The sequence below is a fragment of the Capra hircus genome, chromosome 19, assembly GCF_001704415.2.
Source record: "Capra hircus breed San Clemente chromosome 19, ASM170441v1, whole genome shotgun sequence".
In the NCBI taxonomy this organism is placed as follows: domain Eukaryota; kingdom Metazoa; phylum Chordata; class Mammalia; order Artiodactyla; family Bovidae; genus Capra; species Capra hircus.
The window spans coordinates 50,490,209-50,515,880 of NC_030826.1; the positions used below are offsets into that span (position 1 = coordinate 50,490,209).

Consider the following 25,672-nt stretch of genomic DNA (forward strand, 5'->3'; position numbering starts at 1 on the left):
GCAAAAGACACGGGCGGCGCAGGCGCAGAGCTTCTTTGAGGGGACGGTGGCCCGACGGCGGCTGAGCTGCGCCCTACCTGCCGAGGGGCGAATGAAGCCAAGAGAAGACTGAGACCCAGCGCCAGGGTTCGTTCGAGTCGGGGAAGCGGACTGGGCCCTCGATACGCTAGGGACGACGGGCAGGGACCTGACCCTGTTGAACAGCCCAGTGACACCTGCAGCAGAGTCCGGGCATATGACGTTGGTGCTGCCGCAGGACACGCCCGGGCATCCCTAGTGCCATTCCTCCTAAAGTCTGTTCCGGGGGCACGGCCGCCCGTGGCCTGCGGTCACCTGGCGGGAGGGAGCTCCCCGGCCCTCTGGGCCGCCTTCTCCTCGGTCTCCTGTATCTAAACGGATATCTTGCAGGCCAGCTCGGGAGCATATTTGGTCCTTCCGTCCTGGCCGCCACAGTAGCGAAGCCGCCGCCCTCCGCCTGAACCAGACCCGCAGCTAGCTAGAAACTCTGCTTGCAGCGTCTGCTAAGGGTTGTGATTGAGCCCGGAAGGGGTCGAGGATGGCGTCCTTGGGAGAATTTGTAAGCCTGGACTCTTGTCTCCAGCTGCCCAGATCCTTTGCACTCTTGCCTCTTAGTTCAGCTCCCAAATATCTGGCACATGGGGTGTCCCCAGCCCTTCGGGTCCTAGGGCCTTTGCTCCTTAAATGCAGCAGGGGACATTCCCCTCTCCTTCTGTCCTAGATACCGTAGGTGATTTTCTAAGAGCCCAGGGATAAATCCTAACTTTAGGTACAAGAAGGCTGGGCTTCCCTTTGCCCAGCATCTCTGTGATCCTGAGCCTGTTTTTGACCTGAGCTCTGAGCCCATTAAACTACTGCATTGCTTCATAGAAGAGTTAAGGGGAATCACCCAAGAGGTTTGCACACTTAGTTTATGAAATGTACTGAACCCTGGATGTGAGAGGCCACGAGTCTATGTTGTCATAAACATTTTCTTCTAGGCTCCAATTCTGACAGTGCAGACTCAGACTAGAGCCCAGGCCCCACACATCTCTCCCAGGAGTCAGGGCAGCTGGGTGGAGAGGGCACAGGTCTTTGGTGCTCAATCTCAGGGAGGAAGACAACCGATCTCAAGGCTGAGTAGCGTGCACCAATTGAGACTACTGTGGAGGTAGGCCTGGGGCAAGGGGCAGCTGGCCTGTGAGGAGGCACCCACACACCCACCCAGAACTGAAACAGCTGCCCAGCACTTTCCCTCTGAGCAGACACCCTGATACTTGTTGAAAGACATTTTTATTATCGTTGTTCCATTCCATCTACTCAGGGCACTGGATAAGATGGCAGCTCAGAAGCAGAGAAGCTGGAGACAGGCCCCACCCTTCCTGTGAGGGCCAAGAGCATCCCTGCTGACAGCCTGGGGGGCCATGCTGGAGAACTCTGGGGAGCACTCACGCTAGTCACAGACCATGGCCTCAACGTCTCCCAGGTGGGGATGGGAGGGCATGAGCTGTGTGGGGCAGAGACCCCACTCTGGCCAGACCTCACAGAACCTGACATACTGGGCTGGGGGCTTCCTCTCAGGGAAGGTCCTTCCCTTCCACCCTCCTCCCCGAGGCCCAGCCCTGGGGAAAGGAGTCAGACATGAACTTAAGGAGCCAGAGACAAGGATGGGGCCTAGAGGGACCAGGAGCTGGCAGGCAAGGACAAAGATGGAGGAGGGCCGGAGTGAAGGGCCACCCCGCCCACGCAGAGGGGAGAGCGCGAGGCAGGAGGACCACGCTAGTTAGAGATGGAGGCGGCAGTTTTGGAGAACCGTAGTGTTACTCTAGATGGGGAGCTCCCAGCCAGGGTCAGTCAAACGAGATGAGCTGGGCTTCGCTGCCCTGTGCCGGCGGGCCCTGTGCTGGGGGCTGCTGGGCCACTGGGGGCTGCTGCTGAGGAGGGCCGCTGGAGGGCGCCATCTGTGGGAGGACACACAGGCCAGTGGTCTGTCTTCCCTCTCTAGGCCCCAGCCTCCCCATCCTCTACTAGCTCCTCTCCAACACTGCACAAACCAGCCTGGCCCGATATTTAGGCCCCTCAAGCCCATGCTCCCCTTCCCTTCCTCCAGTCATCATGAACTCCCTGTCCTCTTCCTGTCCCCAGCAGAGCCCACTCCCCATGCATTCCAGATTCATGTCTCTGGAGCTGAGTAGATGGGACCTTGGGCTTTTAAGTAAACATATGATTTTGACACCCAACAGCTATTGCTACATGTCTGTCCTGGTCCTGCCTGAAGAGCAGCAATCCTGGCCCACGCCAGCCGCACTTCCCAGGACAGCTCCACTGCAGACGAGGGGTCCACAGTGAAGCCTGTCCCGTCATGACCCACAGTGGTCCCAGGAGAGGCTCACCTGCTGGTACACGGGCTGCTGCCCTGAGATATAGGGTTGCTGTGGGGGCGGCAGAGGCGCGTCTTGGCCGGGGAGGGTCGGCATCAGATTCTGTGGACAATGAAACAGCCCCATGCTAAGAAAGCAGCTCTGTAACCGGGTAAATGCCAACCAGTAGAGAGGCAGTGGAGGGGACGTGGGGCAGTGGGCAGAGCGTGGAGCCTGCCCAGCACGCTCCCACCCCCAAAGGCCCTGCTCCTCCCATCTGAGGCCCCCCGACAGCCTCTCACCTGCATGCTGTAAGGCTGGTAGCCCATGGACACTGACTGGCTCCCCATGTAGCCCATCGTACCAGACTGTGGGGGCTGGGAGATGGCTGGGAGGCTCTGTGGGGCCTGGGAGGCCACATTCTGTGGAGGAGAGAGGGCGATGGGAGACAGTTGGGCCTAGGGGCCTTGTAGGGAAGGGGCAGCCTCCCCACCTACCTGATAGCCCTGCGTGGGAGTAGGCTGGTATGATGAGTAGGCTGGGCTGGTGGGGGGCCCTGTGGGGCCCTGCGGGGCTGCCTGTGCGCCAGCCGCCCCTGCTGGGTACATGTAAGCGCTCACCATGCTGGGGTCTGCAGGCAAAGAGGAGAGAGCTCAGAACTCTGAGGATGGGGTAAGGGACAGGGGTTTGAGTTTCCCTTTTCCTTGTGACTTAGAGAAATAAGTTTGTTTCACATTCTCACAAAATAATAGTAAGTGAAATCAACAAAGACAGGAAAGGACCCACAGAACGTCACACTCTCAGAAGACCAGTCACAGCCCAAATGAGAGGTGGTTTGCAAGACGACAGGCCAGCGGTCTTTGGGAAGTCAGTGTCACAGAAGCCCACAGAACATTCTAAGAGGGAGGACAGCTAAACAGGGGGCGGGTTTCCTGTTGGCACAGGTGAGGCCCTGGGGCCGTGTGAGCACGAGCCAGCCGCGGATGCAGTCACACCAGGGCCTCCGGGCTCCTCGTCTGGTGCCTGTGCCCAGGCCCTGCGGTGCATCCTGGTCTAGCAAACACAGAGGCCTCTAGTAGTAAAGGGTGTCATACCCGCCACTCCCCCTAAATTGGGTCAGAAGAGAGTGAGTGTGGGTTGAATGTGGGGAGAGAGTGTGAATCTGAAAAATGCTGTGTACTGCTCTGCTGACTGTTCTGTAAGTTTGTGATCACACCAAAACAACAAAAGAAGGAAAGGGTAGTACTGGTCTGGGGTTTGTCTTGGCTGTTGGCCCCCCAACCCTCCTGCCCCAGCCCACTCCATTACCTGCTGCGGCCGCTGGCATGCTGGGGTAGGGGCCGCTGGCAGCCGGGGCCGGCTGACTCATGTACATGGTGTGCATGGGCGAGCCCTCCACCGAGCCGGCCGGGCTGAAGGTGCCCGCGAAGCTCGCCGGGCCGGAGGGCTGGTACAGCACGCCCCCCGCCGTAGGCACTGCCTGGAGCTGGAGACAGAGAGACCGCTTTCAGGGCACTTGTCCGTCACCAGGGTGCCCAGAGGGACCGGGGCGTGTGGTGGGTGCATGCCTGGGCGTAGGGCAGGGAGAAAGCTGGCATCTGGGCCCGCATCTGGATGGTCTGCTTCTGCTGCTCCAGGCGCATCTGCCGCTCCTTCTCTTGCTCCTGCAGGCGCTGGATGGCCAGCTGCCGCTGCACCTCCAGGTATTCCTGTGGGCCGCGAGGCAGGCATCAGGGCCGGGCAGGCTCCCACCGCCCCCACCCCCCACGGCCAGGCGGGCCGCCACCACCACACCTGCTTCTTCTGCCGCATGATCTCCAGCTTCTGGGCCAGCTGGATCTGGCGCTGGCGCTCGGCCTCCTCGGCTGCGCGGCGAAGCTTCTCCCGGTGCTCCTCCCGCAGGGCGCTGAGCGCCCCCCGGGCGTCACGAATCTGCGCCAGCTTGTCCTGCAGTCCCTCGTAGTACACTGTGGGGAAGGGGTGAGCTGGGGGGCCTTGGCATTGGCTGGAACACGAGCTGCCCAGCAGTAGGCACTGCTGCCCAGCCCGGTCTGGGAAATGGCAGGGTGCAGCTGGCATAGGGGATCCAGGGCGGGTGGACGCACATGCACAGGTATGGGCACACATACACACTCCCTCCAGCTCACTGTGCTCAGTGGGACACCTGCCACTGGGACTCCCTCATGCAGAGCCCAAGGTCCCTCGCGGCAGCCCTGCCCACACCACCCCAGGCGCGATAATGCCTGGCCCAGTAGGTACCCACTGCCCCTAGCAGGTGTGGCAGGCCCCTGATGGGAGCCCCTGAAGCCTGGAGGGCCATCTGGGAGGGTGCGCGTGGCACATACGCCTGCGCTCATCCAGCTGGTTGAGCAGCTCTAGCAGCTGGGGGTGCATGGTGTTGATGGACTGGAAGAGGGACAGCACGGCCGAGTCGTTGGTGATGCTGCGGCCCCGCACGTGGTTGCTCTTCATGCGGTTGACGAAGGTGGTGACGGCGTTCTGCAGGGCCTTCAAGAACTGTGCGTGGCTCTCCTCCGACTCCCCATTCTGGTACTGCTGCCAGGGCACAGGGAGTCTGCCTGAGCACCTCCCACACCCCCAGCCCGAGTTGGGACAGGGTCCCTCTGTCCGGCTGAGCCAGGTGCTGAGCTCTGAGCTTGCTGCACGACTGACTGGGTCCTCCTGGGGGGTCTGCGAGAGGTGCCCTCAGCACCCAGTTCATAAGGGAGGAAACGGAGGCCCAGGGAGGCTTGGCTTTTGCCCACAGGCACAGCGTGGCCAAGACGAAGCTGTCCTGGCCCTGGCCTCTTACTCCACTGGGCACCAAAGAGCAGAGCCCCAGAATATTCCAGCCTGTTTGGGGTAGACAGCAAGGAGCTGAGCAGAGCCTACAGCCAACCCAGAGACGTTCAATGGAGAGCTGTAAGTGACAACAGCCCACCTCTGGGAGGTCACCGTGAGTCTGGTGCTCTGCACTCTGGGAGGCCAAGTCTGCCCCAGCTCGAGGAGGGAGTCATGGCTTACCTCACTAAAGGCAGCTCCGGCTGCAGTTACAGCCTGAGGGTCTGTCTCTGCGAGGGAAGTCTGGAAAAGACCAGACAGTGAGACTCCATCTCTGCCTATCCTCGTCTCCCTCTCCCAAGGGACCACAGTCCGAAGACAGAGTGGCCCCTTACCTCCACGTTGGCAGGGATTGCGTGTCCCTCCGCAGGCTGGGCCGTGGGCTCTGTCAGAGGCACTGGCGCAGACGGCGTGGGACTCTTCCGAGCCTCCTCCTGCTTCTTCTCCCAGTAGTTCCGGTTCAGGTACCGCGCAAGCTGCACAGGCAAGAGGGGGTCACTCCCAAGGGCCGGGAGGCAGCGAGGTGAAAGCACCACACTTGGGGTATCCTCACCTCAGGGTCGATGTCCTCAGCCAGAGGCGCCGACGAGTTCTGGGGAGACATGGTGGATATGATAGGCCACAGGCCGGAGCAGAGGCCTGGATGATATAGCCATGAGTGGACCCTGCAGACTGGCCAAAGCCTGTCCAAGCTCCAAGGGGCTCCGTAACCGTAGATGGGATGCAGGGTGCTGCCCCACCAGCCCTCCCACAGAACACAGGGTCGGGTGGGCAACTGGCAGGGCTTCTCTCAGCTCCACCCACAGTGCCCTGCAGGGTTTGCAAATGACTTTCTAAACCTCTGCCCCACCTGCCACCTTCCTCCTTTTTACAGAAAGAACTCGGTCCACCTCCAGCAAACAGACCTGTGACGGCCTCACAGGAGGCTAGAAAAACAGAGCACCTTTGACCCAAGGTGTCCCCAGCTCCTCCCGCTCGGGGGTGGGGTATGGAAGACACCGGGGTCTCGACGGTGAGGCCTCCAGCCCTTGCAGTGTCCTCTGCTCCACCGGGGTCCTGACCAGGGAGCTGAGACCTGTGGGCACCAGGCTGTCCCTGCCCCTGCCCAGGAGACTCAAGCATCCCTGCTGAGGCACAATCACCTACCCCCCCATCCCACAGGAAGGGGGTCTAAGCCACTGGGGCTGAGCTGAAGGGCAGGCTCACCACAGGCGAAGAATACAGGCTGCTGGCTGGGGGCGCTGAGGAGGCCACGGGTGTGGGTTCTGCCTTGGGGTACGCAGTATAGGCCGACTTCTGCCTCTGCGGGATGACCAGGAGGAGGGTGTCCGAGGGGCATGCCGCACTTTCCTGAGCACCCCCAGACTCAGCAAGGCTGCCCCCCGCTCACCATCCGCTCCTTCTCCTCGGCCTCCGACTGAGACAGGGCCAGGGCCAGCTGTAGCTCCTCCTCTTCCTGCAGGGCTGTCTCATCCCTTTTGGGGGGCAGCTGAGGATGACAGGACAGGGTTAGCGGAGCCAAGGGTCAAGGCACCCCCAGAGGCCCGGGCAGTACCTGCGACTGCTGAGACAGCGGGCTGGTCAGGTACTCCGGGGGCAGCTCCGTCGTCGAGGCCGCTTTTCCCTCCGCTTTCCTGGAGGAGACAGGATGCCATGTGTCACTGGGCGCTGTATCCCACCCCCATGTGTTCTTGGAAACAGCCTGGGGCTCCCCTCTGACATCCTTAGGGACGGAAGATGGGGGTTCCACAGACCACACTCCAGAGAAAAGCTGGACCCACGAACCAGTTGTCACCTCTGGGCTGCAGGGCCCTGGGCAAGTCACTGGCCTAAACGACAGCTCCTTTCCTGGAAATGGGGCTCAAACACCTGCCACGCTGTCGCTTTCCACAGAAAAGACTTCCCAGTGGAGTGGCCTACAGATACCACTTTCCCAGGAGATCAGATCCTATCACTGATGCTGGGAAGATGGACAACATGGGCTCCTGGGCCAGCCACACAGAGCCTGACTGTCACCACAGGGAGACCCCGGACCCAAACCTAGAGATGTGCCTCAAACAGCCTTGGCCCCTCAGTGATGTCCTTGTCACAAAAGAAAAAGACGCTGAAACTTACCAGGTTAGAGAGCTGAGGAGGTGGCTGGGTCCTAACAGGACCGAACCATCATGGGACGTTACTGGGACTTGGGAACCCTGAACAGGGACTAACCACACTGATGCCAAATGCCCCAACTCGACAGCTACCAGCAGGCTCGTGGGAAAAGTTCCCCTTGGGAGGCACGCATGGGAGTGGAGGGGAGAGGGACAGGGTGCCTGCGGCTCACTCTTGACTGGTTCAGGATACAAGGTGTGTGTGGGCACACAAGCCTGGGGTGTGTTTGTGTATATGTGTGTATGTGAGAGAAAGATAGAATCAATGGGGCTGCAGAAAGGCAATTCATTGTCGTGGGGTGAGGGCCTGTGTGTGTGTGTGCACACGCGTGGGGTGAGGGTGTGTGTGTGTGACAGAGTCAATGGGGCTGCAGAAAGGCAATTGTCGTGGGGTGAGGGTCTCCAGGCAACTCCTGTGTCTCTTCTCCCAACACTTAATAAACAAACCCGAGCAACTGGCCAGCAGGACTCAGACCTAGGGGCCCTGCCTGGCACTGCCCTAGCTCCAGTGTCCCGGGGACTCACTTGTTCAGCTGCTCATAGCAGGGCTCACACACCCGCACCTCCTTCTCGATGCCGAACTTGGGGATGGTGGAGTACTTGGAAGAGCACTTGCCGCAGAAGATCTGGCCACACGCCCGGCAGTGGTGCTGTGACACAGGGTGGGTCAGGGAGGCCTGGTCAGCCACTCTTCACGACCACCACCTGCCCAGCACCGCCTGCTGCAGGAAGTGCCAGGCTGGGCCTCCCAGGTTGGGGTGGGCAGAAGGTGAGCCTGGGAGGCCACAAAGGATCTGGGGGAACAGGGCACACTCACAAGCTCTCAATTATAGCCTCCACTTTGAGGAAAAGTAGTCAAATTAACAAAAAAAGTTCACAAAAGAACACATGAGCTGTCCTAATAAGTAAGTTTTGCTGGACATTGAGTCTGGGGAGTCTGCTCAGATGTCCCAGGCCCCAGCCTTGGCCACGGCTTCAGTGAGCAGGAGGGTCCAAGCCGGACAAGTCAAGTCAGCTGAGGAGACTCAGCCAGGGGGCTACGGGCCGAGGCAACGCAGACCCAAACCCCTGGGCATGGGATGCTTGCATTCCCCAGGAGTGCAGCCTTGCCTGAACTTTGCCTGAGGACACTGACCATTGGATACAGACCCCAGATGACCTCACTCCCCACGCTGCCAGGTCCCAGTCCAGAGAGAAAGGGCCTGCTGTGCGCACAGTGGCCTTGGGATGACAGTGTGAGGCTTGGGGTCTGTCCCAGCCAGGCGGGGAGCTGGGGCCCTCCCTGAGGCAGGCACACTCACCTTGCGGGTCATAACCCCAAACTGCACCCGGCACCGGTGGCACTCCTCGGCATCCACCCAGTCAGGGGCCTGGGGATGGGCAGAGTCCGGTCACATGCCCCTTCCCTCCCTGGCCACCCCGCTTTCCACAAGGGGTGCAGGGACTGCAGCCAACCCACTGCAGACATGACTCGAGGAAGGATCTCCCTCCAAAATGGTCTTCTTTTCTTTCTAAAGACCTAACTGCAAGACTTCCCACAGCTTCGGGGACATGGAAGTATTTAACTGGGAACCACAGCCCTAAGGCACCTTCAACCAGGTTCCTTTCTCAACCTGCAGACAAAGCTGCATACTCTACTTAAAGGGCATTCTCATGTTGAGGTCAATTAGCAGCTCACCTGCTCCCAACAAGCCCAGATCCCAGGGTCTCCCTTCTGCCTCCCGCAAGCAGCCTAACTCCTGGACCCAGCGCCCCGTGAACTCACTCTCTCCGCAGCAAACATGGCATCGCTCTCCTTGAACTCTGGGAAGACGTGTCCTGGAAAAAGGAGGCCCCTGTTACCACTGAATGCTGCCCTGGTGTGTGAGGCCCTCAGCCTCACCTGTCCTTCCCCATCAGCCCTAAGGCCTCCAGCAGTCACATCCCAGTTCTTGGCGTCTGCCTCCCCGAGCAGACAGAAGAGGCCCAGAGCCTGAGGCGGCAGGCACAGTGACCTCACACTGCACAAGGGCGTCTTGGGGCGCAGCTCAGCCAGCCTGCCCCACAGCTGGGGTGGCTCCACGTGGCTGCTCAGTCCTGGGGACCACACACAGAGCCAAGCCTTGCTCCCACCACATCAAGGCCTCGCCGGTCTTTCCTGGGCCTCCCGTCTGGCTCCTGGCCTGCATTCCAGCCAACCACACTTCCCAGAGCTTTTAAACCAGAGCCTTTTCTTTTGAGCCATGGACCTGTTGAAATCCCGTAAGTCTTTGTTTTTTGGTTGGTTTTTTTTTTTTTTTGGCCATGCTGTGTGACTTGTGGGATTTAGTTCCCCAAAGTAAGTAAAGTCACTGAGTCGTGTCCGACTGTTTGTGACCCCGTGGACTGCAGCCTGGGGCTCCTCAGTCCATGGGATTCTCCAGGCACAAATACTGGAGTGGGTTGCCATTTCCTTCTCCAGGGGATCTTCGACCCAGGGATGGAACCCGGGTCTCCTGCATTGGTGGCATATGCTTTAACCTCTGAGCCACCAGGGAAGCATAACCAGAGATCAAATCTGGGTCCCTGACAGCGAAAGTCCAGAATCTTAACCAGTGGACTGCCTGGAAATTCCCTCCGTAAACTCTGGATGTTCTCTCTCATTTCTGAAGTTCAGGAATTGAGAGTCTGATACCAGCTTATTGACCTGGATGGTCCTTCATCACATAGTGTCTGCACAGTCCTGCTCACCCTGCAACCAACAGGCAGTGCCCTTGCTCCCACTCTGTGGCTCATCTTGGGGTTAGAAGACCTGGCCCCGCCGTGCGGCACAGGTGGGAGAGGACCCAGCCTGCCCTCTCACCCACACCAGGTGGGAGCACCAGGAAATCTTCCAAACATGGCCTGAATCCACCGCTCTCCTTGCCAGAACCCCAACATCTCTCCACAGGCACAGCAACAGGGAGGCACACACACTGGGCCTGAAGAAGCCTGCCTCAGCTGCCACAGCCCCGCTTAAGACTCTCCAAGTCCACTGGACTCAGAGCACAGTGCCGTCCCCAGCACAGCCTCCCTTGGGCCAACCTGGTGCAGGGCAGCCCCTCAACTCCTGATGGTGCATCCCAAGCCCGGGACTGGACCCTCTTGCTACCACCCCCATGACTCACCTTCCACCTTCATGATCTGGTACGTGTCCTGGACCACCTTGTACTTGGGCTCATTCCGGAAGGCATGTGCCCAGGCCTGAATCAGGTATAGGATCTTGTTCCGGACGTTTACTTCCACCTGCCTCTGTAGGCAAGGGAAGAAGGAAGATGAGGAGATGGAGGTGCCAAAGAGATATCCCAGAACAAGGAAGCAACTGGCAGACTCCAAATGGAGACGGGGCCATGCAGGGAGCCACTCTCCAGATCCAGGCCTCCTCCAGGAACCCCATCCCCAAAGACAAATCCATTCCCCCTGTCTGTCAACTAAGGGCCTGCACTGGTCTCTAAACACCTAGAGAACCTGGGGAATCCCTCAAGTGAAGGCTCTCCCACCCCTACTGTCTCATCACCACCTGTCTCTCCCCATCTCACCCCTGTGCTCTACAGGACCCTGACTACCTAGGGAGCCCCTCAGCCTGAGACCCACTCTGGGGCTGGCTAAGGCCAGCCACCAACAGGCAGAGCCAACCGAGCCTGGGCTGAAGGTGCAGATGCACAGTCAACCAGCTCCCTCCTTCCAGTCATAGGCAGCCCAGACAGGGGATGAATGGCTCCAGAAAGTTCCCCACATACAAGGCCACCACCTCCTGCAGATTAAAGCACAACCAATCCCACTTCTAAAGCTCTCTTGATGATGTACACACACAATGCTCAGGACAATGGGCTGAGAAAGCGGCTTCGAGGAAACACCCACCACAGCTCACATGCCAGAGTTCCTGCTCTTTTTTGTAATCTGGGTCCAGTCAGTGGGCCCCTCTCCAGGTAGCCCCAGCCCTCCAAGGACTCAGACCCCGTGCTGTGAGAACAGGACACGATCATGCCCACACAAAGAGGGCAGGTTCTAATTATTCTTCTGTCACCCAGGACAGAGGAGGGGCTGGCCAGGCCTCCAGTCAGGGCTTGGAAAAGTCCTGCTGTCAGCTCAGCCTCAGATGGGCTCCAGGGTGCGAGGCCCACAGGCGCCCAACAGGCCCAGGTCACAGTGGCGGTGGAGTTGGTGCCGGAGCTGTGCTCCTAGGTTGCCACCTAGGGCGGCCTCAGCTCTATGGGATGCCCTTCACCTCTAAGAATGGCTGTACCACCCACTCTACATCATACAACCCCCTGGTGTCACTGCCCACATCACAATCCCTATAGGTGGGCAGCGAACCTGCCCTGCTCGGATGACCCCTTGAGGCCCTGGAGGACCTCCCTCCTCTGCCTTGGCGGGTGGGGCAGGGGCCGGGTTCTGGCATCCCTTCTCTGTTGCTGTTCCCCAGCTCTGCCTCCACAAACACATCAAACTCACGTGCCTCCCTGCTCTGTGCGAGTCTCTTGGGGACCCCAGGTCTCCACTCACACGCTCTGCCATGGCCACACGACACTGTTCCTCCCCACCTCTGCTACTCAGTGAGCATCCCCCACCCTTCAGACTCAGCTCCTGCCCTCCAGGAAGTTTTCCTCACCTTGCAAGAGGAGCGGGGTCTTCTCCGCACTCCCAGATGCAGCCCTGCCTACCTTCTGGGAAGGCCTGACCTCTCCAGGCAGGGATCACAAACACTTGCCCTCCAGCCCTCGGCACTGTTCCTGACACAGGTGCCAGCAAAGCCCCAAGAAGCCCTTGGGGTGGCGCACCCCCACATGGGCCTCTCTGCTCCCTGAAGAGCACCCACCTTCAGCAGCTCCTTCAGCTCCTCCATGGTCTGCTTGTTCGCCACCTCATCATGGACTGTCTGGCCGCAATTCTTGACCACAGACTCCATGACCTGCAGACCCCAGGGAGGGGAAGACTTAAGCTGCAGGTCAGGGCAGGAACTCTCCCTCCTGGACAGGTCCACCTTCCCCACAAGAAGGTGGGCCTCAACAGGGCCCTCAGACCACCCAGCTGGATAGGAAAGCCCACAGAGCAGTCTCCAAGGCTAGCAGCATCCAGGGCTACACCTGCTCCTTTTAACTCCATGTTTTATCACCAAGGACAGACACTGGAGTCAACCTCAGGGCATACACGTGTCAGTCTCAGGTGGAAGAGTGGAAGCACTGCTCCAGCCCAGCCCAGCCCTCTGTCCCTGGTGCCTCCACTGTTGGCAGTGCGCCCATCACGGCCACCCCGACCAGGGCCGACTGGAGTACAGGGTCTGATTACCTCTAGGGCGTACAAGGCCACGTGGGGATTCTTATCATTAACTTTCTTCTTGATGGAACTCACTGCATATTTTGCCCTGACAGAAAAAAAGGCATTGGTAAAAGCAAACAGAGGAAAAAAAGAAAGAAGAAGAGAACAGCTTCTAAGACTGAGGAAAAGCCCATTGGCCATCTGGTTCTTGAGACCCCCTAGGCAAACGTCCAGGTAACCATGCACTCCCAAACTGTATAGAAAAAGTCCTTTTACTGTCCTGAGATCTCAAGAGCCATAGCATACAGACCACACAGTACTCCATCGGGGCCTAACATGCTCAGCTTTCATCAGGGCAGGATCTTGGAAGATGAGTGGGCACCAAGCAATCCCAGTCCACGGTACGGCCACCCCCCTGCTCCCGAGGGTGCACTTACTGTGTGTCCCCCTGGCGGATCAGGTCACAGATCTGGAGGATGGACTCCCAGTCAGTCTCCAGAAGAAGCTGGCTGGTTGCTTTGTCTAAGGCAGAAACACACCATTACAGGGGCTCATCCTGCTGGGTGATCCCCTAGCTGGATCCCCAGCTCAGAAACAGGCAGGAGGAACTGCCCCCTTCCCATTTTAGACATCTGGACCAAACAGAAAACTACGTGACCATCCTCCTGACACCTGACAATAACCGTGGAAAGCACTGTCCTTCCTGAAAGACATCGCGGGCTTTTTACACACAAGTGCTGTTCCAAACACTTTACGCGAACTCACTCAACTCTCACACAAACCTTAAATATTAGGGGATATTTCCACCCTCTCTGCGGACAAAGAAACTAGGTGAGAAATGAAGAGAGGTAAAGTCACTAGGCCTGAAATCACACAGCTTGCTGGGGTGGAACCAGAAGTCAACACTAAGCTCTGTTGCCTCATCCCTCAGAGTCCCTGGTTTTCAGAAGCTTAGCCTGTTTCTTTAGCTCTCAGCTGTGGCACTGCTGGAGGGACATACAGCAGAGACCCCAGTCCTCTGCCTCAAGTGTTTTGTGGAGTGCAGACAGGATTGACCTGCCAAGGAATATTCCCCAATGACCACCTCTAGTCTGCGTCACTGTGGCCTCAGACACACAAATGAGCAGCTCAGGGGCTGCTCTCCCAGTTCAGTCAAAACCATGGTCCCTGGAGTCATGCCGAAGATCAAAAAGGATATGACAGTGACTCCTGGATTGATCGCTGAAGGGCTGAACCATCTCATGAGCTGAGTTCCTCAGCCCAGATAATTCAACGAGCAACGAAGAGGCCTCATCTGAGGTCCCTCCGAAATCGCGTTTGAGGAAAAAGGAGGCCAGGTTCAGGCTGACCATTCCACTACCCAGAGCGCCTGTCCCAAACACAGAACAGTTTCCTGAAGGAGAGTGAGCTTGTCCATAAACATTGATTTTCCTTCCTAAATCCTGTGACTTCCAGGAGGTTCAGAAAGATCAGCTATCCACCCCAACAGAGGAAACGCCTTCTTAGCCCCGGCGCTTCTTTTCGGAGCCCAGTGGGGACATACGGCGCAGGTCTGGATCCCTGGGGAAACAGCGCTCCGAAGGGCTGGCAGGTCCCAGGGAAGACACTGCCGGCTCCACCCTTGGGGCCCACGTATGGGTCAGAATTCCCAAATCCCACGCAACCTAGGTTTTTGGCGGGGAGAGAGGGTCTACTGAGACTTTACTATTTCACTGAGTCATCCATTCTCGTAACTCAGGACGTGAGGCCCGCTTGGCCAGACGCTGGTAGTTACTTCCCCAAGCTCCTGGCCGGTCTCCTGCGCGGACCCTCACTCAATCGGTCGGCGCCAGGCCCTGCGCCCGGGACCGCCGGGCCTTATGTCGCCTGCGCGCCCGCCCAGGGCCCGAGTCGCGCGGCGGTCGCCCGGAAGCACTGGGGGCGGGGGTCTTTCCCACCAGGGAGCGGGGGCAGCGTTACCTAGGAGACGCTCGAAGGTGCCACTGCCGCGCCCCATGGCGACCAGGGACCCCAACCTGACGCCGCGGAGAACCCCACTGCTGGCCGGCGCGCCCCCGACTTCCGCTTCCGCCTGCCTCTCAGACGCGCGCACGCGCACGTCGCCGGCCAGCCCGCGAGCCGTGGGGAGGCGGGTCTTTCCACTCGCCCCAGACGCTGGGCGCCAATTAAACGGCGCCTACTGAGACGGTCAATGTCGGGAGCCAATGAGCTCCCCGGCGGCGGAGTCTATCCAATGAGAGCGGAGCTGAGGGTGGGCCTTGCGTGGCTCACTGAGCTAAGGCTGTCGAGTGGAGCGGGAAGCGGGATGTGTCTCCTCCTGGGGGTCACGGGGGTGGGGAAGTCGCTGTTGGTGAAACGCCTGCAGACTATCCTTCCGCGCCGGGCAGGGGGTTGAGGGGGTTCGGAGAGGCGTGGGGATCCGAGGGGCGCTGGCGGCGAGCGGGGTGGGGTGCGTCGGGGGCCCTCGGGCTGGGGGCGGGGTACGGCTGGCGCGCCCTCCTTGGCCCCACTCAAGAGTCCTTGACTGCCTCGCACAGTTGAGTTCCCGGGATGGGAAGGGCGACCTGGGCGATCCGCCCCCAACGCGGCCCACGGTAGGCGTCCTGCAGGTTTAGAAGTGGGTCCCCTTGAGATTAGCAGAGCTTTGGGTTCCTTTAAATGGAAGCAGCGGTCTGACTGGTGGGTGTGTTCAAGACACCTTTCCGGAGGTGGTGGGTGTCACCGCGGGGAGCCTGGCTCCGCCGGGACAGAATTCGCAGGGCATCCGGAGCCGCCTGCCCCTCACGACTGGTCAGATTGAGTTTGCTGCTCCCCGCACAGGGCGAATCCCTTTGGTGGGTGTCACAGCCAGTCCTGTGGGTCCTGCACCCCAGGGAGCATCTTTAGACCTCCTCCCTTGTGGGTTCTGCCTAAACACTTAAGACCTATGTTAGTGGTTAGGTCGCAGTGTAAAGGGCTGGGCACATTGCTCTCCAGGAGTTGCCAGTGGGAAAGCGCTTGGGGTGGTCTCTACATCCCGGTTTTTTCCACAGGTGGGTACCAATTTAACAGACATTGTGGCTCAAAAAAAGATCACCATCCGAGAGCTGGGGGGCTGCATGGGCCCCATCTGGTCCAGTTACTATGGAAACTGTCATTCTCTCCTGGTAGGTCCTAGTCTTTTGCTCTTCCTTTGGGGAAGAAAGTCCCCATTTCAGTGTTGTCTAGTCCCCAGTTTCACTTTGTGTGGGATGGAATTTGGGTTCCCAGGCAGCTATGCTAGTCAAAGAAACATGGCCCAGGCCAGAATTGCTTCCTTCTGGGACTCCAGCTGCTCCCTAATGCTGCTGGTCCCAGGCAAATGTGAAAGCTCACCGAAGGGTTGCTGAAGACAGTATTTCTTCTCTGCAGATAACTGTGTCATCCACTCACTGTCTTATTGTTCTGGGTGTGTTTGTATGTTTTATGTTTTAATTATGTATGGCCTGGTTCATCCCATCCTGCAAGATCTATGCCCCAAATTCTGGGACGCTTCCTTGTAAGAGTAATGGCTACACAAGTAGAGCAACTTCCGTGTAGGTGGAAGCAAATAACACTGGTGATTCTTGCATAGCTCGCTCCCCTCTGCTTTTCCTGAAGCCTTCCTTGCTCTTCCTGAGCCAGGCTTGTGATGTGAATAGAGATTTGGCAAGGATGGTATTTCATCCCAGGGGGGCCCTAATCTCCATTCACTTCTTTCCAGTTCATGGTGGATGCTTCTAACCCCACCCAGCTCTCGGCATCCTGTGTGCAGCTCCTGGGTCTCCTATCAGCAGAAGAACTTGCAAATGCATCAGTTCTGATTCTCTTCAATAAAATGTACGTGTCTGTGAGGTGAGCGGGAGTGCAGGTGTGCCCCAGGATGGAGCTCCTGTAGAGGGTAACCAAGAGGGTGGCTCACTGGGGGGTGGGAGGGGCACAGTGATGGCTAGGGTGGGCTTCTGGCAGCCCACTCTGATACATGCTGCTTTCATTCCAGTGACCTGCCCTGTTACATGACCATAGAAGAGATGAAGTCATTAATCAGGCTCCCAGACCTCATTGCTTGCGCCAAGCAGAACATCACCACCTTAGAAATCAGTGCCTGGAAAGGCACTGGCTTGTCAGACGTGCTGCGCTGGCTCCAGGACACCCACAGAACCAATGGTTGACTGCAGGGTGGAGAAGCATGGCCAGCCTGCTCTGTGACAAGAAGGCAGAGGCGGTACTCCTTGGCCATCGGCTGTCTGTTGCTTTTTATAAAAGCAGGCTAAGCCCTGGAAGACGGGGTTCTGTGCTGAGTTGCAGTGATGGATAAACTGTCACCCAGGTTACAGAAACTCCTGATATCTGCCCTCTGGCTCCAGGATTGGGAGAGGAGGACAGGCCTGCCAGGTGGCTTGTGTCCTGTACCATCCTGCAATGGTTTTAGGGGAATTGTTCCCCTCTCCCCAGGAGATCTGCTTTCCAACCTGTAAAGTTTCTGGTACCTTAACGGTGGGATACCCCACGGACAGCGTCAGGTACATGAGTCAGTGTGGTAGGAAAAACCAGGCTTTGGGTTAGAAATAGTAAACCTTTACTACCCAGAGGTGCCTCCATGGTCAGGGATCCCGCAGGTAGGCCAGGGTGGAGAGAGGCTCTCATGGGGTATGGGAGGTGCTGGTGAGCTCATGGCCAGACCCTCAGGCCACAGTTCCTCCATGGCCCGCTGTGTTCTCAGCTAAGAGAGCTTGCAGGAAACACCTACATCTATTGCTGGTGCATTTGTGTCCTAGGGCCCCTGTAATGAATCACCATAAACGGTGGCTTGTAGCAACATAAACTTAACAGTCAGGACTGGAAGCCAGAAGTCTGAAACTGAGGTATCAGCAGGGGTGATCCTTTTGGAGACTCCAAGGGAGAATCCATCCCTTGCTGTGGTTGCTGCATGGTGTCCTTGGCTTGTGGCTTGCAAGACTTGAATCCCTGACTCTTGTCTTTTTTTTGTTGTTGTTGTTGCGCTGGGTCTTTGTTGGTGCCTGAGGGCTTTCTCTAGTTGCAGAGAGCTGGGGCTACTCTGCCTTGCAGCACATGGGCTTCCTGTTGCAGGCTTCCCTGGTGGCTCAGACGGTAAAGAATCTGCCTGTAATACAGGAGACTTGGGCTCAATCCGTGAGTTGGGAAGATCCCCTGGAGAAGGGAATGGCAACCCACTCCAGTATTCTTCCCTAGAGAATTCCATGGACAGAGGAGCCTGGGGGCTACAGTCCATCGGGTGCAAAGAGTTGGACACGACTGAGTGACTAATACTTTGACTTTTCTCTTGTTGCGGAGCACGGGGTCTAGGGTGCAGGTTTCTAGGGTGTAGTTGTTGCACTCAGGCTTAGTTGCTCCACAGCATGTGGCATCTTCCCAGACCAGGGATTGAATCCATGTTCCCCACATAGGCAGGCAGAGCCTTACCCACTGTACCACCAGGGACATTCTCTGCCTCTGTCTTCACATGATCTTTTCTTCTTATGAGGACAAAACAGTGGTAAAGAATCAGACTACCAATGCAGGAATTGCAAGAGACACAGGTTTGATCCCTGGGTCAGGACGATCCTCTGGAGTAGGAAATGGCAACCCACTCCAGTATTGTTGCCTGGGAAAGTCTGTGGACAGAGGAGGCTGGCAGGGTACAGCCCATGGGGTCGCAAAGAGTCGACACAACTGAGCAGCTGAGCACAAACAAGGGCCCACCTTAATCCAGACTGAGCTTATCTCAAAATCCACAGTTACATGTACAAAGATTGTCTTTCCAAATCAGGTCCTCTTTGTAGGTTCTGGAGGTTACAACTTGGGCATACCTTTGGGGCTGCTATTAAACCTGCTGCAGTCTGGTAAGAAATCCTCTGCTTCTGAGTGTGGTTGTGAGTTTCCTACAATACCTTCCCCTGTCTCAGCTGGTGGTCTAGCTCACTGGGTTCCAAGGGCCTTTGGAAGGCCTGCATGGCCTCCTTTAGCCTTGTGAGGACCCAGGGCTCCAACACCCTGGGGTTTCTCTAGGGCAAGAACAGTTCACACTGGCCTGCCTTGGCCACCCCTGTGGTTGTGCTTTGGCCTCACCCACTCTGATCCCAGGGCCAGATGTCCAGGCCCAGAGGGGCCAGACAGGGGGCTCAGTACACACTCTAGAAGAGTGGGCTGAGGGGTCTGGGCTCCAAGTTGACCTACATCCTCAGCCTGCTTCAGTTTCCCCAGTTGCTCTGAGAAACAGCTCTCAGATGGAGTAAATACACTCTGTGAAGAGGCCCTGGGGTTGGGCAAGCCATCCTGAAGAATCTTAAAGACAGCCTTCCCGAGACCTGGAGGAGAGAATAGCTGGTTTTTGGAGGGAGCCACTGGCTGGCTGGGTCGGTCTAAGGCCATCGAAGAGTGCTTTGCAGTGTTTGTAACGCCTGAACATGGCCGCGGTAGAGGCTTGGAGCCCCACTGGGGACCATCTGTGACTGTGACCCAGGAAAGCATGCTGGCTATGCAGAACGCATCTTCCCTTCTGGGATGGAGCAAGGTTCTGAGCTGTTCTGCTGTCTGGAACCTGAGAATCTGGTGAGGGGCTGGTCATTCTCCCTGGAGAATGTGCCACCTGTGCACACTCCCCACTTGCCCAGATTGCAGGGTGAGCTTCTGAATGCTGCGGTCCCACTAGGCCCCGACACCACCCCAAGGTTGGCCATCGGAGGAGCCCATCCATTCTGTGTTCTCCCCACTCTGCTTTCTCAGAATCACCTACAGAACTCGTCGACACAATGGACCCTGGACCCCCAGAGTCCATGTGGATGCTACAGGGCTCCCTGAAGTCAGTACTGAGTTCTCGAAAGTGCTGATGCTGCCCTCTGGTGTCCTCATTCCTAGACTGGCTGGGAGGGTGGGTGGGCAAGGGGGCAAGAGTCCCCCAGGTATCAGCCAAGGAAGGACCATAGCAAAGACTGCCTCCTCCTGATCCCCACGCTAAGAGCAACACTAGTGCCATCACCAATATATTTTTTGTATACATAATACTTGTATGAAATAAAAGTATATAACAATATGTTTAAGATAATTCAGTTGCCCACCTGTTAAAAATGAGTAAAATAAAATATTTTTTAAATATCAGTAAAGTTAGACAATTTAATGAATCATGACTTTCATTCACAAAGTGATATTTTTTAATATTCAGGAGTAAGCTGTCAAGAAATGTATGACATAGATGAAGCAGACCACAAACTAGCCACAAGAAACAAGATTTATATACACAGTAGTTCTTTACTGGGACAGTCTGGCCACCAGTGGATACTCTAGAAATATTTTGGATGGTACAGCTGGGGGTGGGGGCTGCGATCCAGCATCTATGTGTATCTATTAATGCAAACATAGAGAACAGGAGAAAGAAAGAATGACATTTATTTTAAGGAACGAGCTCATGTCATCGTGGAGGCTGGCAAGTGCACAATCGGCAGGATTGGGCAGCAGGCTGGTGAAGCAGGTTGACGGTATGTTTATAGTCTGAAGGCCATCTGCTGGCAGAGCCTTCTTTGTGCGGGTGAGGTCAGTCTTTTCTATTATTAAGGTCTTAACTGAAGTCCACCTGTATTATGGAAGGTAATCTGCTTTATGCATAATGTCTACTGATGTTAATCTCTAAAAAACACCTTCACAGAAACATCTAGAATAATATCTGTCCATCGGTAGACATCACAGTGAGTTCTTGGTCTGATGAAGTGATGGTCAGGTGCCCAAACTGGTGCAAAATCCTCTGTTGTGATTCTTTCATAGTATTCTGAGCATTTGCATCTACCACCAGGGCAGCAAAGCACAGTCCAGAGTTGGCATCTCTCCTTGTCAGAACCCCTTGTAGCCCTGGGTTGCTGGCATCAGTCTGAGCTGACGCTGTGCTCAGGGCCTGCCCACCAGTGTACCTGTGAACATCCATGGTCTCAGTGTCTCGCGTTGGCAGACAGAACAACTGCTATCAGCATTTTGGATTCTCAGAGGGCGCAAGAGGTCTACAGGCACCTCAGTGATGCTGTGTATTCCAGCTCTAAACCACCACAATAAAGCAAGTATAATAAAGTCAGCCACACAAATATTTTAGTTCCCCAGTGTGTAAGTTTGAAATATTGTGAATGTTGCCAAAATGTGACACCCAGACATGAAGTGAGCAAATGCTTTTGGAAAATGACACCTATAGACTTGCTTGATACAGTTATCACAAACCATTTTTTTTTAAGTTAGTTATCTGTGAAGCATAATAAAATGAGGTCTGCCTGTTTGTCTACATTCAGCCCATCTCAGTGTTGCTGCAACACCCATGTCCACAGATTTCATGGACCCAGGTAGTTATCTCACAGGAGCACATGGGGTATCTTTGTTCCAATCACCTTCCAAACCTGGAAAGGGGCTCTTCTGATCGGCACTGACATGTACTACTCTAACACACCCCTCAAATGGTCATCATTGATTTCCATAGGACTGTGCCCAAATGGACATCCTTAAATAGGCCACTGCCCTCCTGCCTGATCATATGGCCAGGCCATCGACCACTACCCCAGTCAGTAAAAAGTCAAACATGGGGGCTTCTACAGCTCAGTGCTTCATCACTGCTAGGAAAAATGCATGTAATTTAGCCCAAACAAGCTGGTCCTTTTTAACCTATTTCAATCAGTCTCCATTTGCTGGTCTTTATGTAGAAGCTTTCCAAACAAAATGCTGTCCATTCAACTTGGAACTGCCATTCACAAAGTGAACAGCTCTTTGTCGGTCAGTCGAGAGCAGTTTGTAGGGCACTGTCCGAGTGACTCCCAAGTAGAGCCCAGCACCTCCTTGTGGTCCCAGAGTCCTCCCTGGGTGCAGAGGCTTCCTGCACCTCCTCGCATCCTGCAGGCAGCTTGGTCTGGTGTAAGCCATTTCCACTTCCATGTCTATATGGAAACCTTCTGGGCACTGCCACTTGCATTAGAGTGTCTCTCGACATCATCCGAGATATCACTGCTATTGGAGCTTAAGATCATTTTATATCCTTCAATCACTGGGGCAGCTTCAGTTATTGTCAGGTGGCAAGGTGGTAAACCCCCCTCAAGTGGAAGTGCTCCCATCCAAAGTCCCAGCAGCTGCCCCTAGGGGGTTGCTTACAGGCTCTTGCCCTCCACACAGGGCCACCATGGCACCCCACCTTCTACCCCACACTGGGTTCAGCCACCCTTCAGTTCAGTCACGTCCGACTCTGTGACCCCAAGGACTGCAGCATGCCAGGCCTCCCTGTCCATCACCTACTCTCGGAGTTTACTCAAACTCATGTCCACTGAGTCAGCGATGTCATCCAACCATCTCATCCACTATAGTCCCTTTCTCCTGCCTTCAATCTTTCCCAGCATGCAGGGTCTTTTCCCAGCATCAGGGTCTTTTTCAGCCACCCTTACTGGTTTCCATTTAGCGTGTCCCGAAGGGAAGTTATATGCTTTGTTTTTAAAAGATGAGGTGCAAGGCTGCACAACTGCCCTCAGAAGCCAATTGCAAGCCCAGGTTGTTACCTCTGCTCTTGACTTGACAGCTAGGCTATAAATCAGATTCCCAAGACCGCCCTCCTCAGGCTCAACTAATATGCTAGAGTGGCTCACAGAACTCAGAGACAGTTTACTTACCAGATCACTTTTTATGAAAGAAAATAACTCAGCCAGATGAAAAAGAGCCCTAGAACAAGGTATGGGGAAAGGGCAGAGTTCCCATGCCCCCTCCAGTGAACACTCCCCATGTTGCCATGTTTACCGACCTGAAAGTTCTTTAAACTCTGCCCTTTGTGTTTTATAATTGATTGAATCATTAATTCAACTTCCAGGCCCTCTCCCCTCCCTGGAGTTTGGGCAGTTGGAGGTAATGGGCACTGAAAAGTTCTAACCCTCTAATCACGTTGGTTCTCTTGGCAGCTAGCCCCAATGTTTAGGCAGGGTCCAAAACCCAACTCATTCATCTAACATGAGACATCTTTGTTGCTCTAATCAGAAAATTCCAAGGGTTTTAGGAGCTCTGTGCCCAAAGTGAGGATGAAGACTAAATGTATATTATACATAAATCACACCATCACAGGCCGATTCCAAATTGTTTTTCAGAAGAATGCTGGTCTCCCTATGGATAACAAATCCACTAGGATGGCCTTCAACTCTGTTCATTAACAGGCCAAACCAGGACTTTCTTGGTTAAGAGAACTAGAATAGAATGGGAAACTGTCCTCTGAAGACGTAGTTAACTTGGCAAACCGATTAGCCTGCACCCTAGATGAGTCTACTAAGAAAGAAAAACAAACATTAAAATCCTTAATATTTCAGTTCAACAGGTAAGAGTCCCCTAAGCAAAGTCCTCCCAGCCTTAATCATTATTTTAAGAAGCCAGGACATTGAAAGAAAGACTTCGAGAAACCAAAGCGCTCTGGGCATCTTCAGTCACCCAATCCATCTTTCTAGTGTCCTCCCACTTCTCAGTGATGGGATTCCAGGAAATCAGTTTTTCCAAGTCTCCCTCTTAATTGGTTCACAGAAACAACTCTCCAGACTGGGAATGAATTTTCTATACTGGAGCTACATTCTCAATGCTCAACCCCAGTACTACTGAACAGTCCCTGCCTCAGAGCTCAATTCCCAATTGTGGAGGTCTCCAATAAACCTCAGCAAATCAAGAAAAAATGATCCTGAACCCACAACACTTAGTGCTCTTCCAAAAGGAGTGAACAGATCATGCCCTTACACCAGACTGGTGGTGATAAAGTGAGGGGGCAGGTGGACACGCTGTTTAAAGTGCTGGATATTATGAATCTAAACACCAGTGTGCAGGCTTCAGTGTTGCTTTCCCAAGTAATGAATTGTCAGCAGACGATATCAGGCAATTATGCAGCATTATGTGGGAAGATATTGGATCCAGGGTTGGTGTCACATTCTAAAAATGCAATCCAGAAAAACTGTCCACAGCTCCCTCCCAGATGCTCCAAATTGCCTGACAGACCATTCGAGGTTTGGCAAGTGGGTTTCACAGAGCTGCCCACCATCTCACGGGTATAATTCCTGGTAATGATTGGCAGGGCTTCCCTGGTGACTCAATGGTAAAGGACCCTGCCTACGCTGGAGATGCAGTTTCCATCCGCTGGTCGGGAAGATACTCTGGAGAAGGAAATGGCAACCCATTCTAGTATTCTGCCCAGGAAATCCCACGGACAGAGGAGCCTGGTGTGCTCTAGTCCATGAGGTTGCAAAGAGTCAGACATGTCTTAATGACCAAACAACAACAATGATTTGCATGTATCACTTGATTCATCAGCTAAAGTAACCTTAGACAACCACACAGACTTTGATTTCGTACTTAATGAATAAGGAGGCATTTGTCCAATAGCAAATACTACTACTACTACTACTTGGATAAACACCTTTGGAGAAGTAGAAACTCAATTTCACAAGATGAGGGAACAAGCACAAATTTTACCCGACTCTCCTTGGCCCTTTGATTTATTCCGCTACCTTCAGGTCTAGGGTCATGGTTTAGAACCATCACACAAGCTAGTTGTCATATATTACTTTTGCATTCTGCTTTGCATAGTTTTGGCTTTTTGTTTCTGTTGTTTTTTATTTTTTTTCCCCATGCTGCATAGCTTGCATGATCTTAGTTCCCCAACCAGGGATTGAACTTGGGCTCTTGGCAGGGAAAGTGCAAAGTACTAACCACTGAATCACCAGGAATTCCCTATTTTAAAACTTTGTACATGTTTCTTGTCAACCTCCTGCAGAAATGCACACTAAATAGAATGATGGTGACTCAGTGCCTTGAGATGACTGCTGATGCTTGTACCTTCTTTACAAGATATGATTTTAAGAGGGAAAATGGCTGAGAGTTTCTCCTTCTACTTTCCTTATTACTCAAACGTGGCCTCAGTCAGTGTCAATCACTATGCACTTTCTCTCTGATGTGGGACACGATGTCCAGGCAAGGTCCTGGCATTGAGGGACAAAACACAATTCTGCTAAAACTGATCAGTGATGGTCTCAAGGAAAGACCCAGATCAAAAGGGAGGGAGAAACGCGGAAATGAGCAAACGAAAGCTCAATCAGAATGGGGTCGCGAAGCTCTGAAGGGAAGGCTCTCACGCATGCGTCCCTCAGCACCACAGCTCACAGGCCCAGCGGGAAGATTTCCTGACTCAGAAACAAGCTACTCACTGCAGCCAATGGAAAACCAGATCCCTCCTAATTTCCTCCTCAGTTCAGTTCAGTCGCTCAGTCATGTCCGACTCTTTGCGACTCCATGGACTTCAGCACACCAGGCTTCCCTGTCTATCACCAACTTGCCAAGATTCCCCGAACTCATGTCCATCAAGTCAGTGAGGCCATCCAACCATCTCATCCCATCGTCCCCTTCTCCTCCTGCCTTCAATCTTTCCCAGCATCAGGGTCTTTTCCAAATGAGTCAGTTCTTCAAATCAGGTGGCCAAAGTATTGGAGCTTCAGCTTCAGCATCAGTCCTTCCAATGAATATTCAGGACTGATTTCCTTTATGATTGACTGGTTTGACCTCCTTGCAGTCCAAGGGACTCAAGAGTCTTCTCCAACACCACAGTTCAAAAGCATCAATTCCTCCTCCTGCTGCTGCTGCTGCTGCTAAGTTGCTTCAGTTGTGTCCTACTCTGTGCGACCCCATAGACAGCAGCCCACCAGGCTCCCCCATCCCTGGGATTCTCCAGGCAAGAACACTGGAGTGGGTTGCCGTTTCCTTCTCCAGTGCATGAAAGTGAAAAGTGAAAAGGAAGTCGCTCAGTCAATTCCTCCTAAAACCTAGTAAAAGCTTACCTTCCCCTTTGTCTCCTCCAACTTGCCACACAGTTTGCTTGTTCTGGATTGAAATTCTGATTCCAACAAACTCATTTTAGCCAAAGATCTTATTTCATGCTAAGAGTCAACACCCTTAATGCAGGCTGGAGGTCCTGATGGCTGATCCTACCTGGGTTCTATCTCTAGAGGAGACCCGAATCTAGGCTCCATTCCTGAGGGGTGATGCCCGGTTGGGGGCCCATCTCTGAGGGATGACCCCAGC

The 25,672-nt window shown here is 55.0% G+C and overlaps 2 protein-coding genes across 6 annotated transcripts; one reads left to right on the forward strand and one right to left on the reverse strand.

Moving 5' to 3' along the window:
• HGS (hepatocyte growth factor-regulated tyrosine kinase substrate) lies at window positions 1,272-14,697 on the reverse strand. Of its 3 annotated transcripts, none has more exons than XM_018063589.1 (22): window positions 14,564-14,697; window positions 13,042-13,126; window positions 12,635-12,710; window positions 12,165-12,257; window positions 10,474-10,597; window positions 9,114-9,166; window positions 8,650-8,718; window positions 7,874-7,998; window positions 6,754-6,832; window positions 6,589-6,687; window positions 6,405-6,500; window positions 5,752-5,790; window positions 5,534-5,674; window positions 5,382-5,441; window positions 4,703-4,910; window positions 4,152-4,324; window positions 3,926-4,066; window positions 3,666-3,843; window positions 2,855-2,988; window positions 2,660-2,779; window positions 2,391-2,480; window positions 1,272-1,958 (listed from the first exon to the last, which is right to left on the reverse strand). In XM_018063589.1, the coding sequence occupies exons 1-22, from the start codon at window positions 14,598-14,600 to the stop codon at window positions 1,848-1,850; spliced, it is 2,331 nt and encodes a 776-aa protein (XP_017919078.1). In that variant the 5' UTR covers window positions 14,601-14,697; the 3' UTR covers window positions 1,272-1,847. The 3 variants fall into 3 exon arrangements, with proteins under 3 accessions (XP_017919078.1, XP_017919077.1, XP_017919079.1); XM_018063588.1 differs by having other exon boundaries at window positions 4,703-4,913; XM_018063590.1 differs by lacking the exon at window positions 5,382-5,441 and having other exon boundaries at window positions 4,703-4,913.
• On the forward strand, window positions 14,989-17,670 carry ARL16 (ADP ribosylation factor like GTPase 16). Of its 3 annotated transcripts, none has more exons than XM_018063594.1 (4): window positions 14,989-15,053; window positions 15,637-15,750; window positions 16,326-16,456; window positions 16,602-17,670. In XM_018063594.1, exons 2-4 carry the CDS (start codon window positions 15,703-15,705, stop codon window positions 16,771-16,773), a joined length of 351 nt encoding a protein of 116 aa, XP_017919083.1. In that variant the 5' UTR covers window positions 14,989-15,053; window positions 15,637-15,702; the 3' UTR covers window positions 16,774-17,670. The 3 variants fall into 3 exon arrangements, with proteins under 3 accessions (XP_017919083.1, XP_017919082.1, XP_017919084.1); XM_018063593.1 differs by lacking the exon at window positions 14,989-15,053 and adding an exon at window positions 15,060-15,198; XM_018063595.1 differs by lacking the exon at window positions 14,989-15,053 and adding an exon at window positions 15,064-15,198 and having other exon boundaries at window positions 16,326-16,441; window positions 16,602-16,889.